The sequence below is a fragment of the Amphibalanus amphitrite genome, unplaced genomic scaffold (assembly GCF_019059575.1).
Source record: "Amphibalanus amphitrite isolate SeventyFive unplaced genomic scaffold, NRLGWU_Aamphi_draft 001000F_arrow, whole genome shotgun sequence".
NCBI lineage: Eukaryota > Metazoa > Arthropoda > Thecostraca > Balanomorpha > Balanidae > Amphibalanus > Amphibalanus amphitrite.
In genome coordinates, this window is record NW_024882494.1 from 234,808 (window position 1) to 258,492 (window position 23,685).

At 49.3% G+C, this 23,685-nt stretch overlaps 1 protein-coding gene and 1 long non-coding RNA gene across 2 annotated transcripts; both read right to left on the reverse strand.

Moving 5' to 3' along the window:
• Nucleotides 1-256: 256 nt before the first annotated feature.
• On the reverse strand, nt 257-10,770 carry LOC122369034 (nose resistant to fluoxetine protein 6-like). The gene is made up of 3 exons (XM_043343397.1): nt 10,506-10,770; nt 2,776-2,806; nt 257-2,682 (listed from the first exon to the last, which is right to left on the reverse strand). Exons 1-3 carry the CDS (start codon nt 10,768-10,770, stop codon nt 378-380), a joined length of 2,601 nt encoding a protein of 866 aa, XP_043199332.1. The 3' UTR covers nt 257-377.
• Nucleotides 10,771-18,861: 8,091 nt separating this feature from the next.
• Nucleotides 18,862-20,494, reverse strand: LOC122369036. Its single transcript, XR_006254338.1, has 2 exons — nt 19,485-20,494; nt 18,862-19,095 (listed from the first exon to the last, which is right to left on the reverse strand). It is a non-coding gene; the product is annotated as an uncharacterized LOC122369036 (long non-coding RNA).
• Between the last annotated feature and the right edge of the window lie 3,191 nt (nt 20,495-23,685).

The window sequence follows — 23,685 nt, forward strand, 5'->3', positions numbered from 1 at the left end:
TTATTTGCCGTCTCTTCTAGACCTGAACTGCGGCATGGCCTATGTAAACATTATCGAGTGATCTTCTCATGCATTTTGACGTTATTTTGAAGAAAGTCGTCTATCACGTCTTGGTATGTGGCACATGGGAGCCGAGTTAAAGGGAGATCGAAACACACACATCTTCACCCTGCCTCGAAGCAAACAATCGGACTACCGTGCTTGTGTGGGATAACACAAGCCTGACAGCAACAGCACATACAATGCAAACAAAAAATTGAACACTGTAATATATTGACATCTCATAAATAAAGCTCATTTGTGACTATGTTGATCCCCATGGCTCTTGGTATAACACTGAGTCTAATCCGTCCTAGTTCTCACTCTAACTGGTGCCATCATTCCTTCGCTGTTGCTTCTTCAGTGACTTCAGCGATGGGGCGTCCATTTTGCAGTTTTCCGGATGTTGAAGTATCACCTGTGTCACCGTCAAAGGCCTTGTTGATGTGCCCCAGCCCTTCCGGCGGACCGAGTTTGGCGTCCGTTGAGGAGACCCCGCTAGAAGAAGGTCCTTTGGCGGTGGCGGTGGGTGGCGCCTTGCGTTGTGGAAACATCAGCTTCTCCAACGCCAGCATCGGAGACTCGAACGCCAGCGAGAACATGGTGGCAATGGTGAATATGACTGGCAGCGATCCCAGGAACTGGTACACCAGCACCAGGTGATCCAGGTACTGCGGCGACTTGTTACCCAGCCAGTAGACCACCTGCACGTCTATGGAGACGAGATATGACGTGTACGTTATGCGACTGAGCGGAATGAGCGCCTTCCACGACAATATAGAGTTGACAACGCCGCCGTAGCCAGTGACGCAGGCGAACACCACCCAGGCCAGGCAGACGCTCCAGGCGGTGCGGCTGAGCATGGGGTAGATGATGTTGGTCGCCTGGGGCGGCACGGTCGGCTGGTCGAAGAGACCGTACACGATCAGACAGCCGGTGAGCGAGGCCGTCAGCCAGCCAATGGCCACCACGGGCACCGGAAGGACGATCTTCCGACCGCGGATCTTGTGCAACACCCAGCCCATGTAGAGGCCGACCAGGTACGGACCCGCCCGCGTCCACGGCTTCATGTAGCGCAGGTTGACATCGTCCCCACCAGGCAGCGAGGCGGTCGGACCGAGCTTGTGAATGGCTGTTACCATGGCATTGATGCCGGTGAAGAAACAGACGAGAAGGATGATCCACAGCTGTCCCAGCACCGGCCAGTGGTAGAGAGGGAGAAGAACAAGAGGCGAGAACAGGAACATCTGCATGTCGTTGGCCATGTACCAGGTCTGGGCCACGCACTGACGCTCCATATCTACCAGATTATTGATGTACAACATATTCTTCCACCAGTTATCGCGGCAGGTTTGGGAGTTGCTGAAGCCAGAGGAAGCGATGCTCCACCAGGGCCCGGATCCGAGGTATGTTTCCAGTGTGGCCACGCATCCGATCACGGCCATCAAGACTGGTGTGAGCCTGATGTATCGGTGCACGTAGTACATCACTATGTTCAGCTTACCATTTGCTCTTTCGATGTTGCGCATGGCGATGTACGCCACCAGAAGACCACTTAGAAAGAAAAAAGAATCAACGGACACACTTGCATTAGCGATGGTCCCGAAAAACCAGTCTCCGAAGTACGTCAATACTTTGTACGTGTTCTGGTTTTCAAATAATGTTGAAAACAAATAGGTATGTCCGAGTATGACCCACGTCATTGAGAAAAAGCGGATGCCGTGCAAACAGCTCAATGTGTCCTTAGTGGTTGAAGTGTCCAGCAGTTTCCGTCCATTGGTGTACACTGAAAACGCAGTGAAGACTTTGAAAAGTGTCTGAGGCAGGCGTTTCACCCACAAACTGGGCTTCCAATCGGCAAACTTGGCAGTCAGTACGTCAAGTATCGTTCCCACCAGCATGAAGAATGCCACCAACGAAAGAATGCTTATCATGACAATGGCTTCCGGTGTAAGTTCATTCTTCTCGTCTTGCGTGTGGCACATGTTTTCGGTGGTAGCAGCTGTAACTCCTTGAGCATGCAAAGCTGCGTTAAGGCCTATAAGTAGCTCCAGACTTGTGCAGCTAGACGGAATGCAAACACCGGCTGAATATAATCTAGTCGGAAGAACTGGAATAAGCGGTGCTAAGCCTATATGATTTCTTGATAATGTAGCAGGTCCATTGGAAATTGGACCAAACGTCTTAGAAAGGAATACTGAACAATATTTTCCCGAGAAGGTATGCTCAACTATTTTTCCCGTGATGGGCTTGGTTGTCGTGTAGTATGCTGTCGTATTGAGACACTCGTCCCAGTTTCCCCACGGGAACAGGTTGCCGCTCAGTATGCCGTCCGGTAGTTTTCCGGTGGCGTCGAACATGCGCAGAGCCCACGGCTCACTGAAGATGCTGCTCAGATACTTCCTCGTGTCAGTGTAGCACTCGGCACTGAGCTGCGGGCTGGCAATCGGCGTGATAAACGGCCCGAGAGTGCGGGCGACCGCCTCGTCTCGCGGCGTGGGCTCGTGCGCACGTCGGCGAGCGGCCTCTGCTGTCTGGGAGACGCCGTCTTCATCTTCCAACTCCAGTGTCTTCAGCACACCTGAGGACGGTGAGCAGAAAGAGTTACACACCTGAGGACGGAGAGCAGAGAGAGTTACACACCTGAGGATGAACAGCAGGGGGAGTCACACGACTGACGAAGACGGATAGTAGGGGGAGTTACACTGAGGGCGAAATTCAAGGAGAGATATATACCTGGGGACGAACAGCAGGGGGAGTGACACACCTGAGGACAGACAGCAGGGGGAGTTACACAACTGAGGACAGACAGCAGGGGGAGTTACACGACTGAGAAGGACGGTCAGCAGAAGGATTCACAACATGGATGATATTGATCGGGCAGGCCGACCTATCCGACCGTCTACGGACAACAAGGGTCGATAACTGACTTGTGCAGGATTGCTGTCTGAAACATTGAAACGGTTGTTGTTGTTTGATGTTTGACATAACTAACTGCCAATCTAGAAATATAAGATGTAAACAATAACGTGGATCTAATTTGCCCGCGCCGGGCCGGGGGTGTTTGAACACACCCCCCCCCCCTCCTGCGGTTTTTCGCAGCGCCGTTTTTGGCACACCTGTTCGTGCATCTTTTCCGCACATCATGTTGTGAAAATTTCAGACCCAGGTCGCCTTAGGTCAGATCACCAGGTCACGCCAAGTGACCTCACCTCAGAAAAAAATAAGAATGCTCGTCATACCTACACCGATTGATCGATTGCCTTGAAACTTTCAGCGATTGATATGAGCAGCATTATCTATAAAATGTATATCTCAGACTTTTGATATCGGTGACCTAAGGACAGGTCAATTTTGCGGCCTCTCAATTACCTATAAGTCAATGGGAGAAAATTGAAAAGCGTCTGTTTTGCAGGAACGCCATTCTAGACACTCTCAAACATCGAGATGTAGGTAAAATTGACATACTGAACCGGAAAATGGCAACTGTGACCCCTCGTTATGTCCCCGAGGTCATCTCAGGTCACGAACAGAATCTAACAGTTTTTCGCTAATAACTTCTGATAGAGGCGTGCTAGAGCGCTGAAAACGCCTTAGATGTGTTTGGCTCGACGTTGCAGATCGACTGATATGCAACATGACCTTTTCCGGTCAGGTCATGACCTTGACCTGAGGTTAAATTTTCAAGTTGACCTTTCAAGGTCAAATTATAGTTCATTCGACGCGTCTCGACGAGAGAAACACGATGTTGGCAAAAGTAATGTCATGGCTCTTTTGAGTCAAAAGTTATTGCCGAAAAAATACTTTTCGTAAAAACGGCTATTTTTGGAGTTTTTGCCCTCTGGATGCTAAACCGTTGACCTGAGGTCAAATCTGAGACCATTACTCAGAAAGGTCTGTAAAAGGGCTATCGAATGCGCTTTTTTGCGGCGCTGTAGCTCTATCGGGTCCCGAGATAGCCGTCGGCAGTTTCCAAAATGTTGAAATAGTCAACATTTCACCTTTGGTGACCTCTGGTGACCTGACCTTTGACCTGACCCAAAAAATGACCGAAATGTTTTCGTCCTTATTTTGGACGTTCTTTCGATTGCCGCTTATTGCGTGTCACTACGTGGCCCAGGAGCCGAGTTAGAAGGGGGGTGTTCAGACACCCCCCCCCCCCGGCCCGGCGCGGAATCTCAGAGCACCGGCCCGGCGCGGGTTAAGTCAGAAGTTTTAGCACTAAATACCAGTGGCGGATCCAGGGGGGGGGGCAAAATGGGCATTTGTCCCCCCCCCCCCAAACGGCATGATTTTAACATTACGCCAATGGACGATGCATGGAAAGAATCGATAAATTGTTATGGTTTGCCCCCCCCCCCCAAAAAAAAAAAACTCTGAGCTGGATCCGCCTCTGCTAACTACATTTTAAGGTTGTGTGATGTGTCAGGAGTTGGGTCACTGAACTCCATGGCATACTACGTCGTCATAAGTAAACCTCTGCACGGTCCAAAATTTTGGCAACCTCACGAACATAAGTAAATTTGGAATGTCAAATGAAATGAAATATTAAAGTGACCATCCCACCTTAACATTAGTTTTGAGTTGAGATAGCCAAATTGGTGGCCATGACCTGCAAATACCGGTTTGGGCACTCAAAACATCGAAAAATGCTTTAATTCGTAGATATGGAATTTCAAACTTGCAGTTTTCGGATTCTAAGGGGCTAATGCATTGGAATGCCCCCTTAGAATTTGTGACGTCAGCGGAGATCTAACGGTTTTAAATGTTTTACTAAAACGTTTGGTAGCACGCAGCGGTATATGCTGTTTTGCGCGCAACAAGTGCCGCACTTTCAAATAAAGTCGCTAGGAACAGCTTTTTCGGTGAAATTTGGTAGATATTCATTTTTAATCTTTCAAAACCAAGGGACATCACTTTTATGCCAATTCATTAACTTTTTTGAAGGTGGGAGGGTCCCTTTAAATCATGATTTAATTCCTATTTGTACCTATACGTACCTATATATAGGTACCTATTTGTACCTATATGTTTGACGTCCGCCATTATTTTTATTTTTTTTTTTTGCATTTGGACTAGGCTTTGACTAGGCTGACGTAATATGACGGCCATAAGGTTACTTGAAAATTGCAGTCATTAGTCATCTAAGTTTTTCGTCAGTAACTCCCGATTCATTGGAAGTTGATATTTGAGAAATGCGGCAACGATTTATTTAGAATTAGCTGCCTAATCGGAAAATATGCAGCACGACCACTTTCGAGGAACATTCCGACCTGACTTTGACCTGACCATACCTGACTTTGGCATGAATTATAAGTTCCACACCTAAACTGACCTATCCCAAATGAACAGTGTATCATATGCCGCCGCTTTAGAGTCCCCGCTCTCCTCTCCTTTGCTCACAGCCTAAACCCTAAATGATAGACATGCTCGTAGAGGTGGGTATAGAAGAATATATACACTGTAAGTGTATAGGTAAATCATCGCGTCTTCATATGACTTCATACTTCCACATCAGTATATTAGTACTCTACGGCTCTTGTTGCTAAGTGGATTGTTCGCAAGTGATAACGTCATACGAATCCACTTCAGTCTTTTTTTTAATTACATCACGCCTTACCGAAGAAGATAAACAGATGGTTTGATGATATGAGTACGTCTGGTGCGAGGCTTGAGACATCGTGTGAGGTCCCGTTCATTAGACTGAGGGCGCCCTTCGGAGCTCAATCAACTGTCCTACAGAAACAATTACTTTGAAACGCAGAGAAAGGCAGGAAAAATACGCTTGGTATTTTCGATTAAAGTGAATCGTGCTTTCTAATTAAGTTCAGTCGAGAAGCTCTCCTGATTCGCTTCATCAATTCCATCTCACCATTTTTAAAAGAATCCGCTCGGCTTAAAGCTTAATGGTCTGCTATACTTAGCGCTATAAAAATGGCCTACCTGCACGCATCATTTTCTGCTATACCGGCGACTTTTGTTGAGGATGCTAATGAAATTGATATGTACTTAATATGCATAAAAGCTAATCAACATAATCAACACAAAGTCTTCTAGCCTATTCCGAAATGATTCAATAAAATCGAATAGATACCCTGAAGGAAGGTATTTAAGCAATTGTATTACTTGTCTGACAAAATACAACACAGCCTTTGGCTAAAGTTGTACATATCATTGCAATGGCCATCACGAAGGCATATATAGAACATATAGACAGTTCGGTAGGTACTCCTGTCCATGCATCTTTTTGCATATGTTGTGAAAATTTAAGACCCAGTTCCCAAGTCGCTCGAGGTCAGATCACCATGTCACTTCAAAAGACCCTTCCTCAGAAAAAAAGATGATAGGTAATGCTTGCCATAGCTTCATCGACTGAACAACCACTGTGAAAGTTTAACCCTATTTCTGGCGGGCTCCGCCGGGACAAGAAACTGGCGGGGGGCCGATTCGGCCCCCCCTTCAGATCTCAAAAACTACACATCGCAGCGACAAACGGTAAACGGCATCGGATACGCACGGTCAAGATCTACAATTTTTACTAAGGTCATTTTCAGGTCAGGTCAAAGATGACGTCACAGGGGTCGAAAAAGTCAAAATGGCGGCGCTAGATATGGAGAGAGTTTTTCTCGAATAACTTTCGAATTAGTCAAGCTAGGAACAAACTAAGGGCATCATCGTGATCCTCTCGTCAATCCGCATCGAATGATATATATGTTGACCTCGAAAGGTTGTTGACCTCGAAAGGTCAAGGTCAAAGGTTGACCTCAGGTCACGTGACCTCGAGGTCATCATGTATATCATTCGATGCGTCTTGACGAGCTGAACACAATGAGACCATCCACGCGTCTGTATCTTGTTCCTGTACGGAGTTATTGGCCAAAAACCTTTGGTGACCTTTGATGACGTCACATGACCTCACAGCTACCCAACAGCAAAAGAGACCTCAAGGTAGTGAAGGTTGATCGTATATGAAGTCATGTATGGTATATGGGGCCATTCCGACCCGTTTTAGTGGTAAAAACAGGGAGTTGATTTTTCCCCCATTGACTTATAATGGGGAGGTCGCGAAACTGACCTGACCTTAGGTCACCGATATCAAAATTCCAAGATAAACAAATTGCACATACTGGTACCCTAACTAAAGCCTGAAGAGAAGAAATCGATCGGTCAAAAACTCTAGCTCTGGCGTGATTGCAAACTTTTCTGAGGTATGGTCACCAAACCGCCTCTGGTGACCTGACCTGAGGTCAGATCAACTCAAAATTTTCAGACATGTTGCGTAGAAGCCTTTTAGGAAAAGTCAGAAAATTTGAGCTTCCTAGCTCAACGCGCTTGGGAGAAATAACCAAAAAACCGCAGGGGGGCTCGTGCCCCCCCCCCCCCCCCCGCCAGGAATAGGGTTAAGCGACTGATAAGAGCAACAGTATGCATAAAATATATATCTCATAGCTTTGATCTCGGTGACCTAAGGTCAGATCAATTTTGCGACCTCTCCATTAGAAGTCCGTAGGTGAAAATTGAAATGCGCTTCTTTTGAATGAACGTCATACTAAACACTCTCACACATCGTAATACAAGTAGGTAAACATGATAGACTGAATCGGAAAATTGCACCCGTGACTCCTATTTATGTCCCTGAGGTCATCTCAGGTCATGAAAGGTCTCCAGCAGTAATTTTTTACAATAACTTTATATAGAGACATGCTAAAGCAATGACAACACCTCAGATGTGTTCAGCTTGACGAACGGATCGACTGAAATGCAGCATGACTCTTTCCAGTCATTTCATGACCTTGAACTTGGGTCAAACTTTCAGGAGGTAGACGATGCCGGCAAAAGCAATGTCGTGCCTTTCTTGAGTCGAAAGTTGTTGCAGAAAACATTTAAAAAAACGGCCATTTTAAGAGTTTTTCCTATGGGGGCTAAATCGTTGATCTTGGATCAAATCTGAGGGCATGTTTCGGGAAGAGTGTTAAAGGGACTATCCCACCTTCTAAAATGTTGTTAAAACCAGTTAAATTGTGCCCGACTTTATAGATTGGATGACCAGGAACACGGTTCTGGCATTTATTTTTCATAAAACATCTTAGGCTTCCCATATTCCAAACACAAACTTTCAAATATGTGACGTCACAGCCCAAAATTACCTCCTTCCCCAGGCCACATTACTCTCATAAAGCTGATTCTTTTTACTCTGTAGGCACCACAACAAAGTTCAGATCAAGTTTTAAGCGATTTTTCAACGAACAAACCCATTTAAATCAGAATGACTAAACGAGGTGACGTCACACTAACGGTCGCTCCATGTTGAAGATAGGGCCTTGTACAAGGCCCATTTTCAAATGAAGGGAACGAATTTCTTCAACACCAAGAGGCCGCGGGGGTTGCAACCTAGATAGATAGTGGTTTCTGAACCTCGCCGCAAACTTGGCTATCTCAACTCAAACCCCATGTTAAAGGTGGGATAGTCCCTTTAAAAGAGCTATTGAATGCGCTTTTCGGCGGCGCTGTAGCTCTATTGTCTCCCGAGTTATGCTCCGATTAGTTTAAAAAATGTTGAAACAGGCAAAATTTGATCTTTGATGGCCTCTGGTGTTCTGACCTTTGACCTGACATAAAAAAATGACCAATGAGCTTATCACGATGCTTGACGCTCTTTTGAATGCCGCTAACTGCATGTCACTGTACCCGGTCCAGCAGCCGAGCTAGAGAGGGTGTGTTCAAACGCGGCCCCGGCCCGCGACGCGGTTGGCGCCGAGCATGGACCCAGCGCGAGGTAATGATTAAAGGGACCCTCCCACCTTAACATTAGTTTTGAGTTGAGATAGCCAAATTGGTGGCCATGGCCTGCAAATACCGGTTTGGGCACTCACAACATCGAAAAATGCTTTAATTCGAAGATATGGAATTTCAAACTTGCAGTTTTCGGATTCTAAGGGGCTAATGCATTGGAATGCCCCCTTAGAATTTGTGACGTCAGCGGAGATCTAACGACTTTTAAATCTTAGACTAAAACCATCGTTAACACGTGGTGGTATACGCTGCTTTGCGCGCAACGTCTGCCGCACTTTAGAGCTGCCAAATTATTGCTTCCAAATAAAGTCGCTTGTAACAGGGGAGATCCCAAAAAGTAAACAAAAGTAAAAGTCTAATATCTTGAAAACCAGTGAATATTTTTCGGTGAAATTTGGTAGATATTCGTTTTCGCTCTTTCTGAACCAAGGGACATCACTTCTATGCCAATTCATTAACTTTTTTGAAGGTGGGAGGGTCCCTTTAACCGGAACGTACATTAAAAATGTTGACGCCATTTTTAGAACCAGTCATTTAATGTTAACCCTTAGTGGCAGGCTCCTGGCTACCCCTATTAGTGGCAGGGGGGGCTGTTTACGACCCCCCCCCCTTGATATCTCAAGATCTAACGGGCCGATTTTCAAAATTCAAACGGCATTCGATTTCGCTCAACGTGATCTACATTTCTAAAAAATAAAAACTAAAAAATGTCAATAGGGGGGTAGAGGGGGTAAAAACGGGCAAATTGCAGATACATTTTAGACTGTTTATCACGGCCAGGTTTCTGAACCAATCTTAACGCAACTTTTGCCGATCGATAGAGAATGAACCAGGAATTCACATGGATCCTAAAAATATGCATTTTCAAAAATCATAGGCGGATACAGATCATTGAGATTGGGGGTACACAAAAAGTATAGTAAATAAGGTTTTTGTTGGTACTGTTTCTAAAAAGGGTGGTAATGGTCTTGTTATGTTACAATTTTCTTATGAGAGAACGACTACAATTGTATTGGTCATGCATAGGCGGTGTCAGGGCACCTATGTTGGGAGGTAAAACATAACCCCCCTTTTTGGACGCCTGGATCCGCCTATTATAGCAAAAACGTGTCAAAAGAGGATGCACAATAACTGTATATGTTATCACATGATACCTTTCATTCACTGTTCGTAAAACTGGTGCAGCATCGTGATCTTCGCCCAAATGACTCGCTTCACGAATAGGACCCCCAATTCCCAGTGCTCTGGAGCCGCCCCTGGTAAAGTTATGAACTTGAAATTTTCAGGGAATGTGCGCAATTTAGTTTTAGGAAAAGTCAGAAAATTTCAGCATCGTAGCTTCAGCGGTTTCGGAGATATTCCCGAAAAACCTGAGGGGTGGATAAAAACAACCCCCCCTGCCACTAATAGGGTTAAGCTAGCTGCTTGCTTACGCAACATTATTTGAGATTGATAAGAACCATTACAATGTTTAATTGGTTTATACACACCTGTCAAAGGTAGCTTTATGTACTTAATATACGTACTCACGTGTTAACGCTCTATGACATCTTAAAAATCCCCAATTATCTGCAACACATACAAGTTCTGTCTTACAACACTGCAGGCTGCTCTTATGGCTTCGTTGTAAATAAACTATTTGTCATTCCCTCCGAAATGAGATCTCATCTCACCTGACCCGGTGCTGTTGCCTGCCGCCGTGTCTGACCGAACGTCTTTTTTCACAGGGAAGCCGTGCCGGTCGAACTGGCGCCGGATGTGCAGCAGTCTGGGCCACAGGCTCAGGAACTCCCAGTCCCAGTCGGCGCCGAGCTCGGTGGGCAGCCCGGGGTCTGAGACGGCCAGACTGGGCGTCAGGAGGGAGGCCAGCAGCAGCGGTGCCAGCAGGAGCAGCAGGCGCCGAGGCCGTGCGGTGCTGGCTGCTGTCGCCATCTCCATGGTGCTGCTCGCCGCACTGGGACTGATGCAGTGGCCATGACGACAGTGGTCACCTCGTTTTCATACCTACCGTCCTTATCGCGCGATGACAGCGGTGGAGATGGACTAGATCACGAGATATTGTGAAAAGTGGACGACGACCCCGCTGTTTTTTATATAATGTCGGCTTCATGGTGACCAAAAGAACAAAGTTCGCTCCCAGGCTACTGGCTCAGATATTAAACGGCATTTATCAAACAAACGAGCATTTCCGATCCGACGGTTATCTCTGTAAGTCCTTCGACTTCGCTCGCGGGAGGAAGATTTGGGGCGAGAGTGACTCGACACTAACTCATGTATTTAGACGGAGCTTTGGAAAACTACTGGCCGCGTTGGTCATCATGAGACAGCAATTGCACAAATCTTTAAGATTTCACATGATCGATTTAGGTCAGAGATAATTTCGAAGTGGAATCGACGTTTTGCTTGCGACCAACATTTTTAGGGGAGACGAGTGCACAATTGGAGTAATGTTATTTCTATTTGATCAACCACTGTCTGATAATAAAAAGGGTAATTTCAGAGTTAGCTGCCAGATCACAGTCAGTCAAGCGCCAACGCGAAAATTCAGGGAAGACATTTGATGTTTGAGCGACATTTAAAGGCCAAACTCTGGCTATTCGACGCATGCATTCTGTATTTGCACCATGTGCTAAATATTGTGTCGCTTTATTTATGCATGTCAGAGGTGACACAGGTGGTAGTATCCGTGCACGCATTTACCTATACATGCTCAGATAGATTTTATTTTTCTTGAACGTTTCTTTTTAGTAGGACCATTAAAGGGACTATCCCACCTTCTAAAATGTTGTTAAAACCAGTTAAATTGTGCCCGACTTTATAGATTAGATGACCAGGAACACGGTTCTGGCATTTATTTTTCATTAAACATCTTAGGCTTCCCATATTCCAAACACAAACTTTAAAATATGTGACGTCACAGCCCAAGATTACCTCCTTCCCCAGGCCACATTACTGTCATAAAGCTGATTCTTTTTACTCTGTAGGCACCACAACAAAATTCAGACCAAGTTTTAAGCGATGTATATCAACGAACAAACCCATTTAAATCAGAATGACTAAACGAGGTGACGTCACACTAACGGTCGCTCCATGTTGAAGATAGGGCCTTGTACAAGGCCCATTTTCAAATGAAGGGAACGAATTTCTTCAACACCAAGAGGCCGCGGGGGTTGCAACCTAGATAGATAGTGGTTTCTGAACCTCGCCGCAAACTTGGCTATCTCAACTCAAACCCCATGTTAAAGGTGGGATAGTCCCTTTAAAGTACTACAAAATAATTTATATTGGAACATTTAAAAACCCATGGTAAGTTGAAAGGACCGTCCTTGTTATCCAGGCTGATAAACCAACAATCTGTTAAGGACTGCTACTCAGTTTTTATATGAGTCAAAAAAAAAACTGAGAAGTGACAAGGGACGCGGAAAGATGTTGTCGACCGGACCTATAGATAGTTACCTACTAATCGCTAAAGCGTAGGATGCCTGTTCACAGGTACTTCTACCTTACCTACTACCTATCTGGCATCCCGCATCTGCCATTGTTCAGGTGCAATCATGCGCTAGCATTACATATACGTAATACATAATTATATTTGCCAGGCTGCGTCTTTTACGTTGATCACATGGATCTTCAGGTGGGGATGAGTTCCGGCTGACAAATCAGGCGCGGGGCGCACCGCCTCATGTTTCCGACGGCGGCGGTCCGCTGCAGTCGGTGACGTCAGAGGCGCGCCGGGGAGAGCCGTCGGTCGGGTAGATCGGGCGCGCATCCGGCGACGGCATAGATCAAGGATGTGCGAATATAGCCAGCTCATTTGACTTCAATATTCACTCCCAGATACCGGCTTATAAATCAAGAGCAAAAGTAGGTACATACCCAATCATCAGTGGAAATAAAACGCACTAGATAGGCGAATGTTGCATTGCAAGCAGTTTTGGGAACATGTTAAGACCTATTGAAATGAGTGTCAATCGGTCATGACAAAGCTGGCACAGCGAGGGTGAGGAAGTGCAGGTAGGTGGACTACTGAGTAACCGCCAACAGCAGTTGTTTCGGACCAAGTGCAATCACACACCCCCCCCCCCCCCCCAACAGTTGACGCCCGAACTGTTGATGCAACCCCTTACGGTTTTTCGCAACTAACTCGCGTAAAAACCAGCAGATCGCGACCAAACATTCTGTACCCGCGCGTTCATAAATTGTACACCTACCCCGAAAATTTCATGACCCTGATCCAAATGACCTTTGACCTGTGACCTACTTTTCGAAACCATGTTTGGCCGGAATCGCGATTCGTCGTACATAGGAGTCGGCTCGCATTAGCCGCGCGTTTGCAGTCTTTTCGTGGTTTCAAGCGTTCAGACATGTGATTTGCTGTTGCTCCCATGCATTAGGGTGGATGTCAAGGTCACCTGAAGGTCAGGTCAGGTCATTGACCTTTGATGATCTCGATCCACTTTTTCGAGTTTTACATGTTTTCTAGGCTAGTTTTTGGAACTCAATTCGAAATTCGCAACCATTTGAACATTTACGAAGTAGTTTTGGTGCCTTTGTAACATGTTACGTCTTACAAAGCTGTCAGAGGCGGTTGATACGGACTACGAATACCCGGCAGGAACCCTACTGGTTGACCTGACCTGACCCAACCTGGTCTAAATGCATGAAGACATCATCTGTGATCAAAATTTACATGGTATTCGTGATCAGCACCCCGAAAAAAAAACCATAGCAGCCACACTTAACCCGCGCCCAGTAGGGCTACCGGCGGACCCTACCACCCGTAGGGGGGGGGCCGTATCGGCCCCCCCCCTAAGATCTCGGAAAGTTACCGGCCGATTTTCAAAATTCAAACGGCGTTCGATAGCCCCACCCGGGAACTACCTTGTCCCCAAATTTCATTGACCTAGGTCAAACCGATGACGTCACAGGTCAGGTCAAAGGTCAGATTTTCACCGTTCACAGGCAATTCAAGAAATGTGCTGTGAAAGCGAGTAAATTGGTAATTTATTGAAAACCATCGATGGTACATTGTTCGTCAAACACATACTTTGCTATCTGAGGTCACTGATACCAGGTCAGGTCACAGCGAGGTCAGGTCACCGGGGGTCACAATATGAATGTGTCGTGTGATACATGTTTTATGGTCCATTTTACATGACAAATGCGATTATGTGGGTTAGGCAGCCTTTGGGGCCAGCCTAGGTCACGTTTTTGTGAAGGTCAGGTCATGGTCAGGTCAAATTAGGTCAAATTTCAAAGTTGATATTTTTGCATAAAATGGGTATCGATTCGATGCAGCTCGTCACGGGGAGTCTAATGATGGTCTTCGTTTTGCTCTACGAGTTCTAGCATTGCCAAAAATTGAGTTTGAAAATTTGACATCATCATTTTTGAACAGTTTTTTCGCTATAACTTGGCCAAAAAACGAGGTATCGATCTGAAATTTGGTATGTAGATAGAAGACGGTAGGCACTATCACATATCCCGGTTTTTTCGAAACTCAAAAAACTTTTTGGATTTTTTAGCGAATATATAAAAAAAATGCTTTTTTGATTTTTGGGGGTCAAAACTCAAAAATTTCAAAAATTCGAGATAGCAGTTTTGTAGCCCTGTCAATTCTACACCTTTTATGTCTGGATTATTTTTCTGTATCTTCAAAGCTGTAGTCCTGACAGGTCTTCTCGCGAAGGTCTTTTTTCGGTCGAAAATGACAGAACATGACGTCACTCTGACGTCATTTGTGGCCAACCTATCATAGCCTCTGGAAAAATTTTTGGTCACAATGTGTAAAATTGATGCCCGGAGGGGTCCTGAAAGTTTGGTGGCGATATCTCCAGCCGTTTAGGAGATATCGACCGAAAAGGACAGGGGGGGCCGTCTCGGCCCCCCCCCCTACGGGGCGCGGGTTAACGACGTTGCAACCAATCCCGATTTTGAATTTTCCCGACTTTTGGGTCATTGACTTGACCTGGAAGGTCAACAACCGATGACCAAGGACCTTGGATATCATCAATTGAGTGTTATCGGGCGGCTGCCTCTCGTCACGGGCAACACGCTCGTTTTTTCCGCGAAGCTCTAGCTCGATCAGAGGCCAAACGCGAGGGGGGTCGTACCAAGCCCCCGCCCCTTGTGCCATCGAAGGACGTAAAATGGCCTGTGCCGGCGAGCGTTAACCCTCGCCGCCGAGTGGGATGCGATGCGGGCGCCGCCCCCCCCCCCCCCCCCGCGGCCCACACTATTTTTTCCCAGCTCTCGGAGCACGTGGAAGGTAGAGAGCTAAAACTCGGCACACCTGACCTTTGCTTCAAGCTGGGTTCTTTTTTATACCAACTTCATTTTCAGGTCAGGTCAGGTCACTGATCTATGACGTCGTAAGTGAACCTCTGCACGGTCCTGTAGTGTAGCAACTTTGCAACGCCCTCAGTGCCAGAGGAGCTTTCGCCTTTCACAGGGATGAGGGAGGTGAAACGTACAGGACCTAGTATCCTACAGAGATCTCAAAACTTGCATATCTAGGTCACCTGAGGTCAGGTCGGCCCGTGACCTCTCCGCAATAAGGCAATGGGGGAAATATGGAAACTGGTATTTTGCCGCCGAGAGTAAGTATGTCCGTGAAGTTAGCGTCAGCAACAGCAACGAATACAGCGTCGGATTCGGAATCGCTTAAAAAACTCATATTAGGTCAATTGGGGGACGGGGAGCAAGAATATGACCTTTATTTGGCCCTAGCTCTTACCCCTTACCCCTTAATCGGCCCTTAAAGGAAGGGGCGCGTCAAAAGTGCCTCAAGGGTTCGTCTGATCGCCAAAATAAGGGTCGCAATCGATTCCTCGGGTCAATATCTAGCCGCAGCCTCGGGTTCCAGATGTGTGCAACTTACCCCTTACCCCTTAATCGGCCCTTAAAGGAAGGGGCGCGTCAAAAGTGCCTCAAGGGTTCGTCTGATCGCCAAAATAAGGGTCGCAATCGATTCCTCGGGTCAATATCTAGCCGCAGCCTCGGGTTCCAGATGTGTGCAACTTACCCCTTACCCCTTAATCGGCCCTTAAAGGAAGGGGCGCGTCAAAAGTGCCTCAAGGGTTCGTCTGATCGCCAAAATAAGGGTCGCAATCGATTCCTCGGGTCAATAGCTAGCCGCAGCCTCGGGTTCCAGATGTGTGCAACTTACCCCTTACCCCTTAATCGGCCCTTAAAGGAAGGGGCGCGTCAAAAAAGCCTCAAGGGTTCGTCTGATCGCCAAAATAAGGGTCGCAATCGATTCCCCGGGTCAATATCTAGCGGCAGCCTCGGGTTCCAGATGTGTGCAACTTACCCCTTACCCCTTAATCGGCCCTTAAAGGAAGGGGCACGTCAAAAGTGCCTCAAGGGTTCGTCTGATCGCCAAAATAAGGGTCGCAATCGATTCCTCGGGTCAATATCTAGCCGCAGCTACGGGTTCCAGATGTGTGCAACTTACCCCTTACCCATTAATCGGCCCTTAAAGGAAGGGGCGCGTCAAAAGTGCCTCAAGGGTTCGTCTGATCACCAAAATAAGGGTCGCAATCGATTCCTCGGGTCAATATTTAGCCGCAGCCTCGGGTTCCAAATGTGCGCAACTTACCCCTTACCCCTTAATCGGCCCTTAAAGGAAGGGGCGCGTCAAAAGTGCCTCAAGGGTTCGTCTGATCGCTAAAATAAGGGTTGCAATCGATTCCCCGGGTCAATATCTAGCCGCAGCCTCGGGTTCCAGATGTGTGCAACTTACCCCTTACCCCTTAATCGGCCCTTAAAGGAAGGGGCGCGTCAAAAGTGCCTCAAGGGTTCGTCTGATCGCCAAAATAAGGGTCGCAATCGATTCCTCGGGTCAATATCTAGCCGCAGCCTCGGGTTCCAGATGTGTGCAACTTACCCCTTACCCCTTAATCGACCCTTAAAGGAAGGGGCGCGTCAAAAGTGCCTCAAGGGTTCGTCTGATCGCCAAAATAAGGGTCGCAATCGATTCCTCGGGTCAATATCTAGTCGCAGCTTCGGGTTCCAGATGTGTGCAACTTACCCCTTACCCCTTAATCGGCCCTTAAAGGAAGGGGCGCGTCAAAAGTGCCTCAAGGGTTCGTCTGATCGCCAAAATAAGAGTCGCAATCGATTCCTCGGGTCAATATCTAGCCGCAGTCTCGGGTTCCAGATGTGTGCAACTTACCCCTTACCCCTTAATCGGCCCTTAAAGGAAGGGGCGCGTCAAAAGTGCCTCAAGGGTTCGTCTGATCGCCAAAATAAGGGTCGCAATCGATTCCTCGGGTCAATATCTAGCCGCAGCCTCGGGTTCCAGATGTGTGCAACTTACCCCTTACCCCTTAATCGGCCCTTAAAGGAAGGGGCGCGTCAAAAGTGCCTCAAGGGTTCGTCTGATCGCCTATAATAAGGGTCGCAATCGATTCCCCGGGTCAATATCTAGCCGCAGCCTCGGGTTCCAGATGTGTGCAACTTACCCCTTACCCCTTAATCGGCCCTTAAAGGAAGGGGCGCGTCAAAAGTGCCTCAAGGGTTCGTCTGATTGCCAAAATAAGGGTCGCAATCGATTCCTCGGGTCAATATCTAGCCGCAGCCTCGGGTTCCAGATGTGTGCAACTTACCCCTTACCCCTTAATCGGCCCTTAAAGGAAGGGGCGCGTCGAAAGTGCCTCAAGGGTTCGTCTGATCGCCAAAATAAGGGTCGCAATCGATTCCTCGGGTCAATATCTAGCCGCAGCCTCGGGTTTCAGATGTGTGCAACTTACCCCTTACCCCTTAATCGGCGCTTAAAGGAAGGGGCGCGTCAAAAGTGCCTCAAGGGTTCGTGTGATCGCCAAAATAAGGGTCGCAATCGATTCCTCGGGTCAATATCTAGCCGCAGCCTCGGGTTCCAGATGTGTGCAACTTACCCCTTACCCATTAATCGGCCCTTAAAGGAAGGGGCGCGTCAAAAGTGCCTCCCCAGCCAGCCTTCCCAAATGGGGCCCATATGGGCCCCAAGTGGGCAGCAAACTGGGGCCCATCTGGGCTGCCCACTTGGGGCCCAGATGTGTTTGTCATGGGCGTCCAACTGGGTCCCATATGGGCAGCCCAGATGGCCCCATATGGGGCCCAGCCGGGGTACATATGGGTCCCACATGGGCTTTCCCAGCCGGGACCCACATGGGTATAATTGAAGAATCCCACATGGGGCCCATGTGGGTTCGAAATGGGACCCATATGGGGCCCAGCCGGGGCACATATGGGTCCCACATGGGCTTTCCCAGCCGGGACCCACATGGGTATAAGCGAAAAATCCCACATGGGGCTCATGTGGGTTCGAAATGGGACCCATATGGGGCCCAGCCGGGGCACATATGGGTCCCACATGGGCTTTCCCAGCCGGGACCCACATGGGTATAAGCGAAAAATCCCACATGGGGCCCATGTGCGTTCGACATGGGACCCATATGGGGCCCAGCCGGGTCCCATATGGGCTTTCCCAGCCGGGACCCAAATGGGTATAAGCGAAAAATCCCACCTGGAGCCCATGTGGGTTCGAAATGGGACCCAGCTGGGACCCATACCCAGCCAACATTATTACCTTGGCCCCACATGGGGCCCAGGTGGGCCACTTGGTGGGACCCATGTGGGCAGCCCATGTGGGGCCCACATAAATTTGTCCCTGGGTAAATGGTGGGGCCCACCTGGGCTGGCCCACGTGGGCTCAAAGTGGGTACCATATGGGGCCCACCTGGGCTGGCCCACATGGGCTCAAGATGGGCACCATATGTGGCCCACCTGGGCTGGCCCACATGGGCTCAAGGTGGGTACCATATGGGGTCCACGTGGGCCAGCAGATGTGGGCCCTAGGTGGGCCCCATGCTGGCTCACCTCCCTAGCATCGTTTGTATTAATCAATAAATATTCACCAAAGCCCATCTTAGTTCCCACCAGAACCTACAATTAATTTCAATATGATTATAATATAATCGATGTCTGCTATTTCAATCACTCCCCCTGATCATTGCTGAACGTTCGCCACCGCAACAAAACAAACTGTCAGTGATCAATATTTATATTATCGATAAACACAAAAATGCTGTTTAAACTCTCTCCTCTCTTCTGTTCATCTCTAGACTTCTTCTCTCATCTGCTCCTCCGCTTAAACTCCAGCTGGTGTCCTCTCCTGGCGGCCTCCGTCGCGGTTCCTGGCACCCGTAAACCACTTTCGTGGCGCCACCTCCAGCTGGCCGTTGTTGGTGTCCTGGGTAAGCCCGTTCCGCCGCACGGCTCCTGTAAAATAAGCACCAGCAATGTAAAAGGTGCAGACACATAAGCGAATTGTGTATTGCCCGTGCTGTGTTCTACCATGATTCTGTATTACCTACCTGCATTAAAAGTAACATCATCTGATTTGACTTGAATTAATTGAGAAATGAACTTAAGATTTTTTTTTTTTGCAGGAAATAATCTGATGCAGAATAAACATACAAGGTCCGATTATGATGGACACAAAGGACATTAGTGCTTTATAAGTCGGCTGCTTGGAATTCGCTAATCGGACAGTAATTGACGACACCTGAAATAACATATGAATGGGAGTGCTGCTGTTATTCTGACATCCGCTATCAGGTGTCCAAGGGAGTTGGGCAATTAAATAAAGAGATAAAACCATTACTTACTGAACACGACATCAAAAAGCCGGGTACCGCCGAAAGCCCTTTTCCCGTGCCGTCCATTTACGCTAAGTCGCGTAGCGAGTGCGCTCGTCATGACACCTGCTATCGTCCTTCGGACCGGTGTAAGCGGGGGCGCTTACACCGAGGTCGGCGACAAACAGCCACCCGGAGTACCTGTCCACTGCCACGAGGTACTTCCTGCCGGCGTGATCGGCAAAGTCGATGTGTAGTTCGAACGGCCTTTCCGCTGGCGGTCTCCTCATCATGGTCTCTTGCTGCTGAGCGGGTAGATCTCTCTGGCAGCTGGTACAGCAGCGGGTGACATTTTCCACATCCCGGTAGATCCCGGGCCAGTAGACGATCTGTCTTGCGCGGGCCTTCGTTTTCTCCTTCCCCAGGTGGCTGGCATGGAGGGCTTCTAGAACAGTCCTTCGTAATCGCTGTGGTATGACGAGCCTGCAGCCGATCCGGCCTGACCGACTGGACATCTCCACCGACCGCAGTGACGCCTTCTACCTCTGGAAGGAGAGATGGGACGACTACGTCCTGATGTCACAGCTGCGACTCGACCAACTAGCGATACAGCTGGCGTCGCTGCGGGCGCGCCTCTCTGAAGAGACTCGAACGCGGTCGTGGTTGCGGCGCGGCCGCCACGGCTACGCATTCCTGCTTCCTTTCACTTTCGTTAATCGCACTTTGTACTCACTATGGGCGGGTTCGAGCTAATACCGACCGCGCCATGTGTCGGTTCCGCCCGAATTAAGGCTTTAGTGGACACGGACACCACTCAGAGTCTCAACGCCAACTGGCCCGCCCAGACGCCGCAGCCCCGCCAGCCGGTCGGCCGGTCACCGCCCCGGGCGGTGCAGAGGCGGCCCCAGGCCCCGTCCGGTGGGCCGAGCTCCGCCGGCGGGTCGCCCGCGCAGGGGCGGGCTCAGGCGACACAATCATACGACACAATCACAACATTGACTGTCCAATATCAGCCGTAGCTGGTATCACAAACATCAACTATGCGACTTCCTCACGACGTCGAAGTGTCTTTTGGAGGCATGAGACTAAACAGCGAGTTCTTTTTTCTTGTAATATCATACACATTGGACAGTGAAAAAATAAATAATGGGCTGCCCACATCCAGCCCACCTACACCCCACTACATGGGCTGCCCACGCAGTGCCCATGTTAAGCCCACCATACAGGAACACCGCGTGAATGCCTGTGTTCACCAAAATTCCTGGATATGCCCTCGTACATGTGCAAGCAATCTCATTATCAAGCATTATGCCTGCCAAAAAATATGTGGGCAGCCCATGTGGGGGCCCACATGCAGCCCACATATTTGCCCATCTCTAGCCCATGGCCCACCTAGCCCACCATGCCCATCAACTGCCCATGTGGGGCCCACATGGGCATGCTGGCTGGGGTTTGCCCATTTGGGCCCCACGTGGGCCCCGGATGGGTGTGCCCAGTTTGTTGGTGCCCAGTCTGCCCACATGCTGCCCGCATCCAGCCCAGATAGGTGTCGGGTCAGTTAACAAAGTTTTGTAGTAAGGTTTGCCCATTTGGGCCCCATGTGGGCCCCGGATGGGTGTGCCCAGCTTGTTGGTGCCCAGTCTGCCCACATGCTGCCCGCATCCAGCCCAGATAGGTGTCGGGTCAGTTAACAAAGTGTAGTAAAGTTTGCCCATTTGGGCCCCATGTGGGCCCCGGATGGGTGTGCCCAGCTTGTTGGTGCCCAGTTTGCCCACATGCTGCCCGCATCCAGCCCAGATAGGTGCCGGGTCAGTTAACAAAATTTTGTAATAAAGGAAATGTTTATTGCAGATTGGTGTAGGTGTCGGGTCAGTTAACAATTAGTTTTGTAGTAACTTTTGCCCATGTGGGCCCCGGATGGGTGTGCCCAGCTTGTTGGTGCCCAGTCTGCCCACATGCTGCCCGCATCCAGCCCAGATAGGTGTCGGGTCAGTTAACAAAGTTTTGTAGTAAATTTTGCCCATGTGGGCGGCTGGGCCCCATGTGGGCCCCGGCTGGGTGTGCCCAGCGTGTTGGTGTCCAGTTTGCCCACATGCTGCCCGCATCCAGCCCAGATACCTAGGTGTCGGGTCAGTTAACAAAGTTTTGTAGTAAATTTTGTCCATGTGGGCGGCCGGGCCCCATGTGGGCCCCGGCTGGGTGTGCCCAGCTTGTTGATGTCCAGTTTGCCCACATGCTGCCCGCATCCAGCCCAGATAGGTGTCGGGTCAGATACCAACATTTTGTAGTAAAGGAAATGTTCATATCCCAGCAAACATGCCCACATGGTTCCCATATGGGGCCCACACGGCCCCCCACCTCTTCCATATGGGACCACATGGGAATAGCAGTGGGTGACACATGGGACCCATATGGGCAAGCCCACGTAGGCCCCATATGAGACCCACGCGGCCCCCACATCAGGGACCCATATGGGCCAGCCTACATTGACCCCATATGGCATCATGTATGAACTTGATGTACTTGGAGTCCAAAATTCACATGAACAACAGTCACCTTTTTTGCTTTTATGCTCTTGGAGTAACTTAAATGGGGCCTACATGGGTGATCCATATGGGACCCACATGGGATGCCCATCTCCAGCCCACATGCGTTTGGCCCACCTGGCCCATTTTTCCCATATGGGGCCCATATGGGTAGCCCATCTGTAGCCCATGTCCCACGTGGGCCCATCTGGCCCATGTTCACCCCATATGGGACCCACATGGGATGCCCATCTCCAGCCCACATGCGTTTGGCCCACCTGGCCCATTTTTCCCATATGGGGCCCATATGGGTAGCCCATCTGTAGCCCATGTCCCACGTGGGCCCATCTGGCCCATGTTCACCCCATATGGGACCCACATGGGATGCCCATCTCCAGCCCACATGCGTTTGGCCCACCTGGCCCATTTTTATCCCATATGGGGCCATATGGGTAGCCCATCTGTAGCCCATGTCCCACGTGAGCCCATTTGGCCCATGTTTACCCCATATGGGACCCACATGGGATATCTATCTCCAGCCCACATGCGATTGGCCCACCTGGCCCATTTTTATCCCGTATGGGGCCCATATGGGTAGCCCATCTGTAGCCCATGTCCCACTGGGCCCATCTGGCCCATGTTTACCCCATATGGGACCCACATGGGATGCCCATCTCCAGCCCACATGCGTTTGGCCCACCTGGCCCATTTTTATCCCATATGGGGCCCATATGGGTAGCCCATCTGTAGCCCATGTCCCACGTGAGCCCATCTGGCCCATGTTCACCCCATATGGGACCCACATGGGATGCCCATCTCCAGCCCACATGCGTTTGGCCCACCTGGCCCAGTTTTATCCCATATGGGGCCATATGGATAGCCCATCTGTAGCCCATGTCCCAACTCCCACGTGGGCCCATCTGGCCCATGTTCACCGCATATGGGACCCACATGGGATGCCCATCTCCAGCCCACATGCGTTTGGCCCACCTGGCTCATTTTTATCCCTTATGGGGCCCATATGGGTAGCCCATCTGTAGCCCATGTCCCATGTTGGCCCATCTGGGACCCACATGGGATGCCCATCTCCAGCCCACATGCGTTTGGCCCACCTGGCCCATTTTTATCTCATATGGGGCCATATGGGTAGCCCATCTGTAGCCCATGTCCCACTGGGCCCATCTTGCCCATGTTTACCCCATATGGGACCCACATGGGATGCCCATCTCCAGCCCACATGCGTTTGGCCCACCTGGCCCATTTTTATCCCATATGGGGCCCATATGGGTAGCCCATCTGTAGCCCATGTCCCACTGGGCCCATCTGGCCCATGTTTACCCCATATGTGACCCACATGGGATGCCCATCTCCAGCCCACATGCGTTTGGCCCACCTGGCCCATTTTTATCCCATATGGGGCCCATATGGGTAGCCCATCTGTAGCCCATGTCCCACGTGGGCCCATCTGGCCCATGTTCACCGCATATGGGACCCACATGGGACGCCCATCTCCAGCCCACATGCGTTTGGCCCACCTGGCTCATTTTTATCCCTTATGGGGCCCATATGGGTAGCCGATCTATAGCCCATGTCCCACGTGGGCCCATCTGGGACCCACATGGGATGCCCATCTCCAGCCCACATGCGTTTGGCCCACCTGGCCCATATTTATCTCACATGGGGCCCATATGGGTAGCCCATCTGTA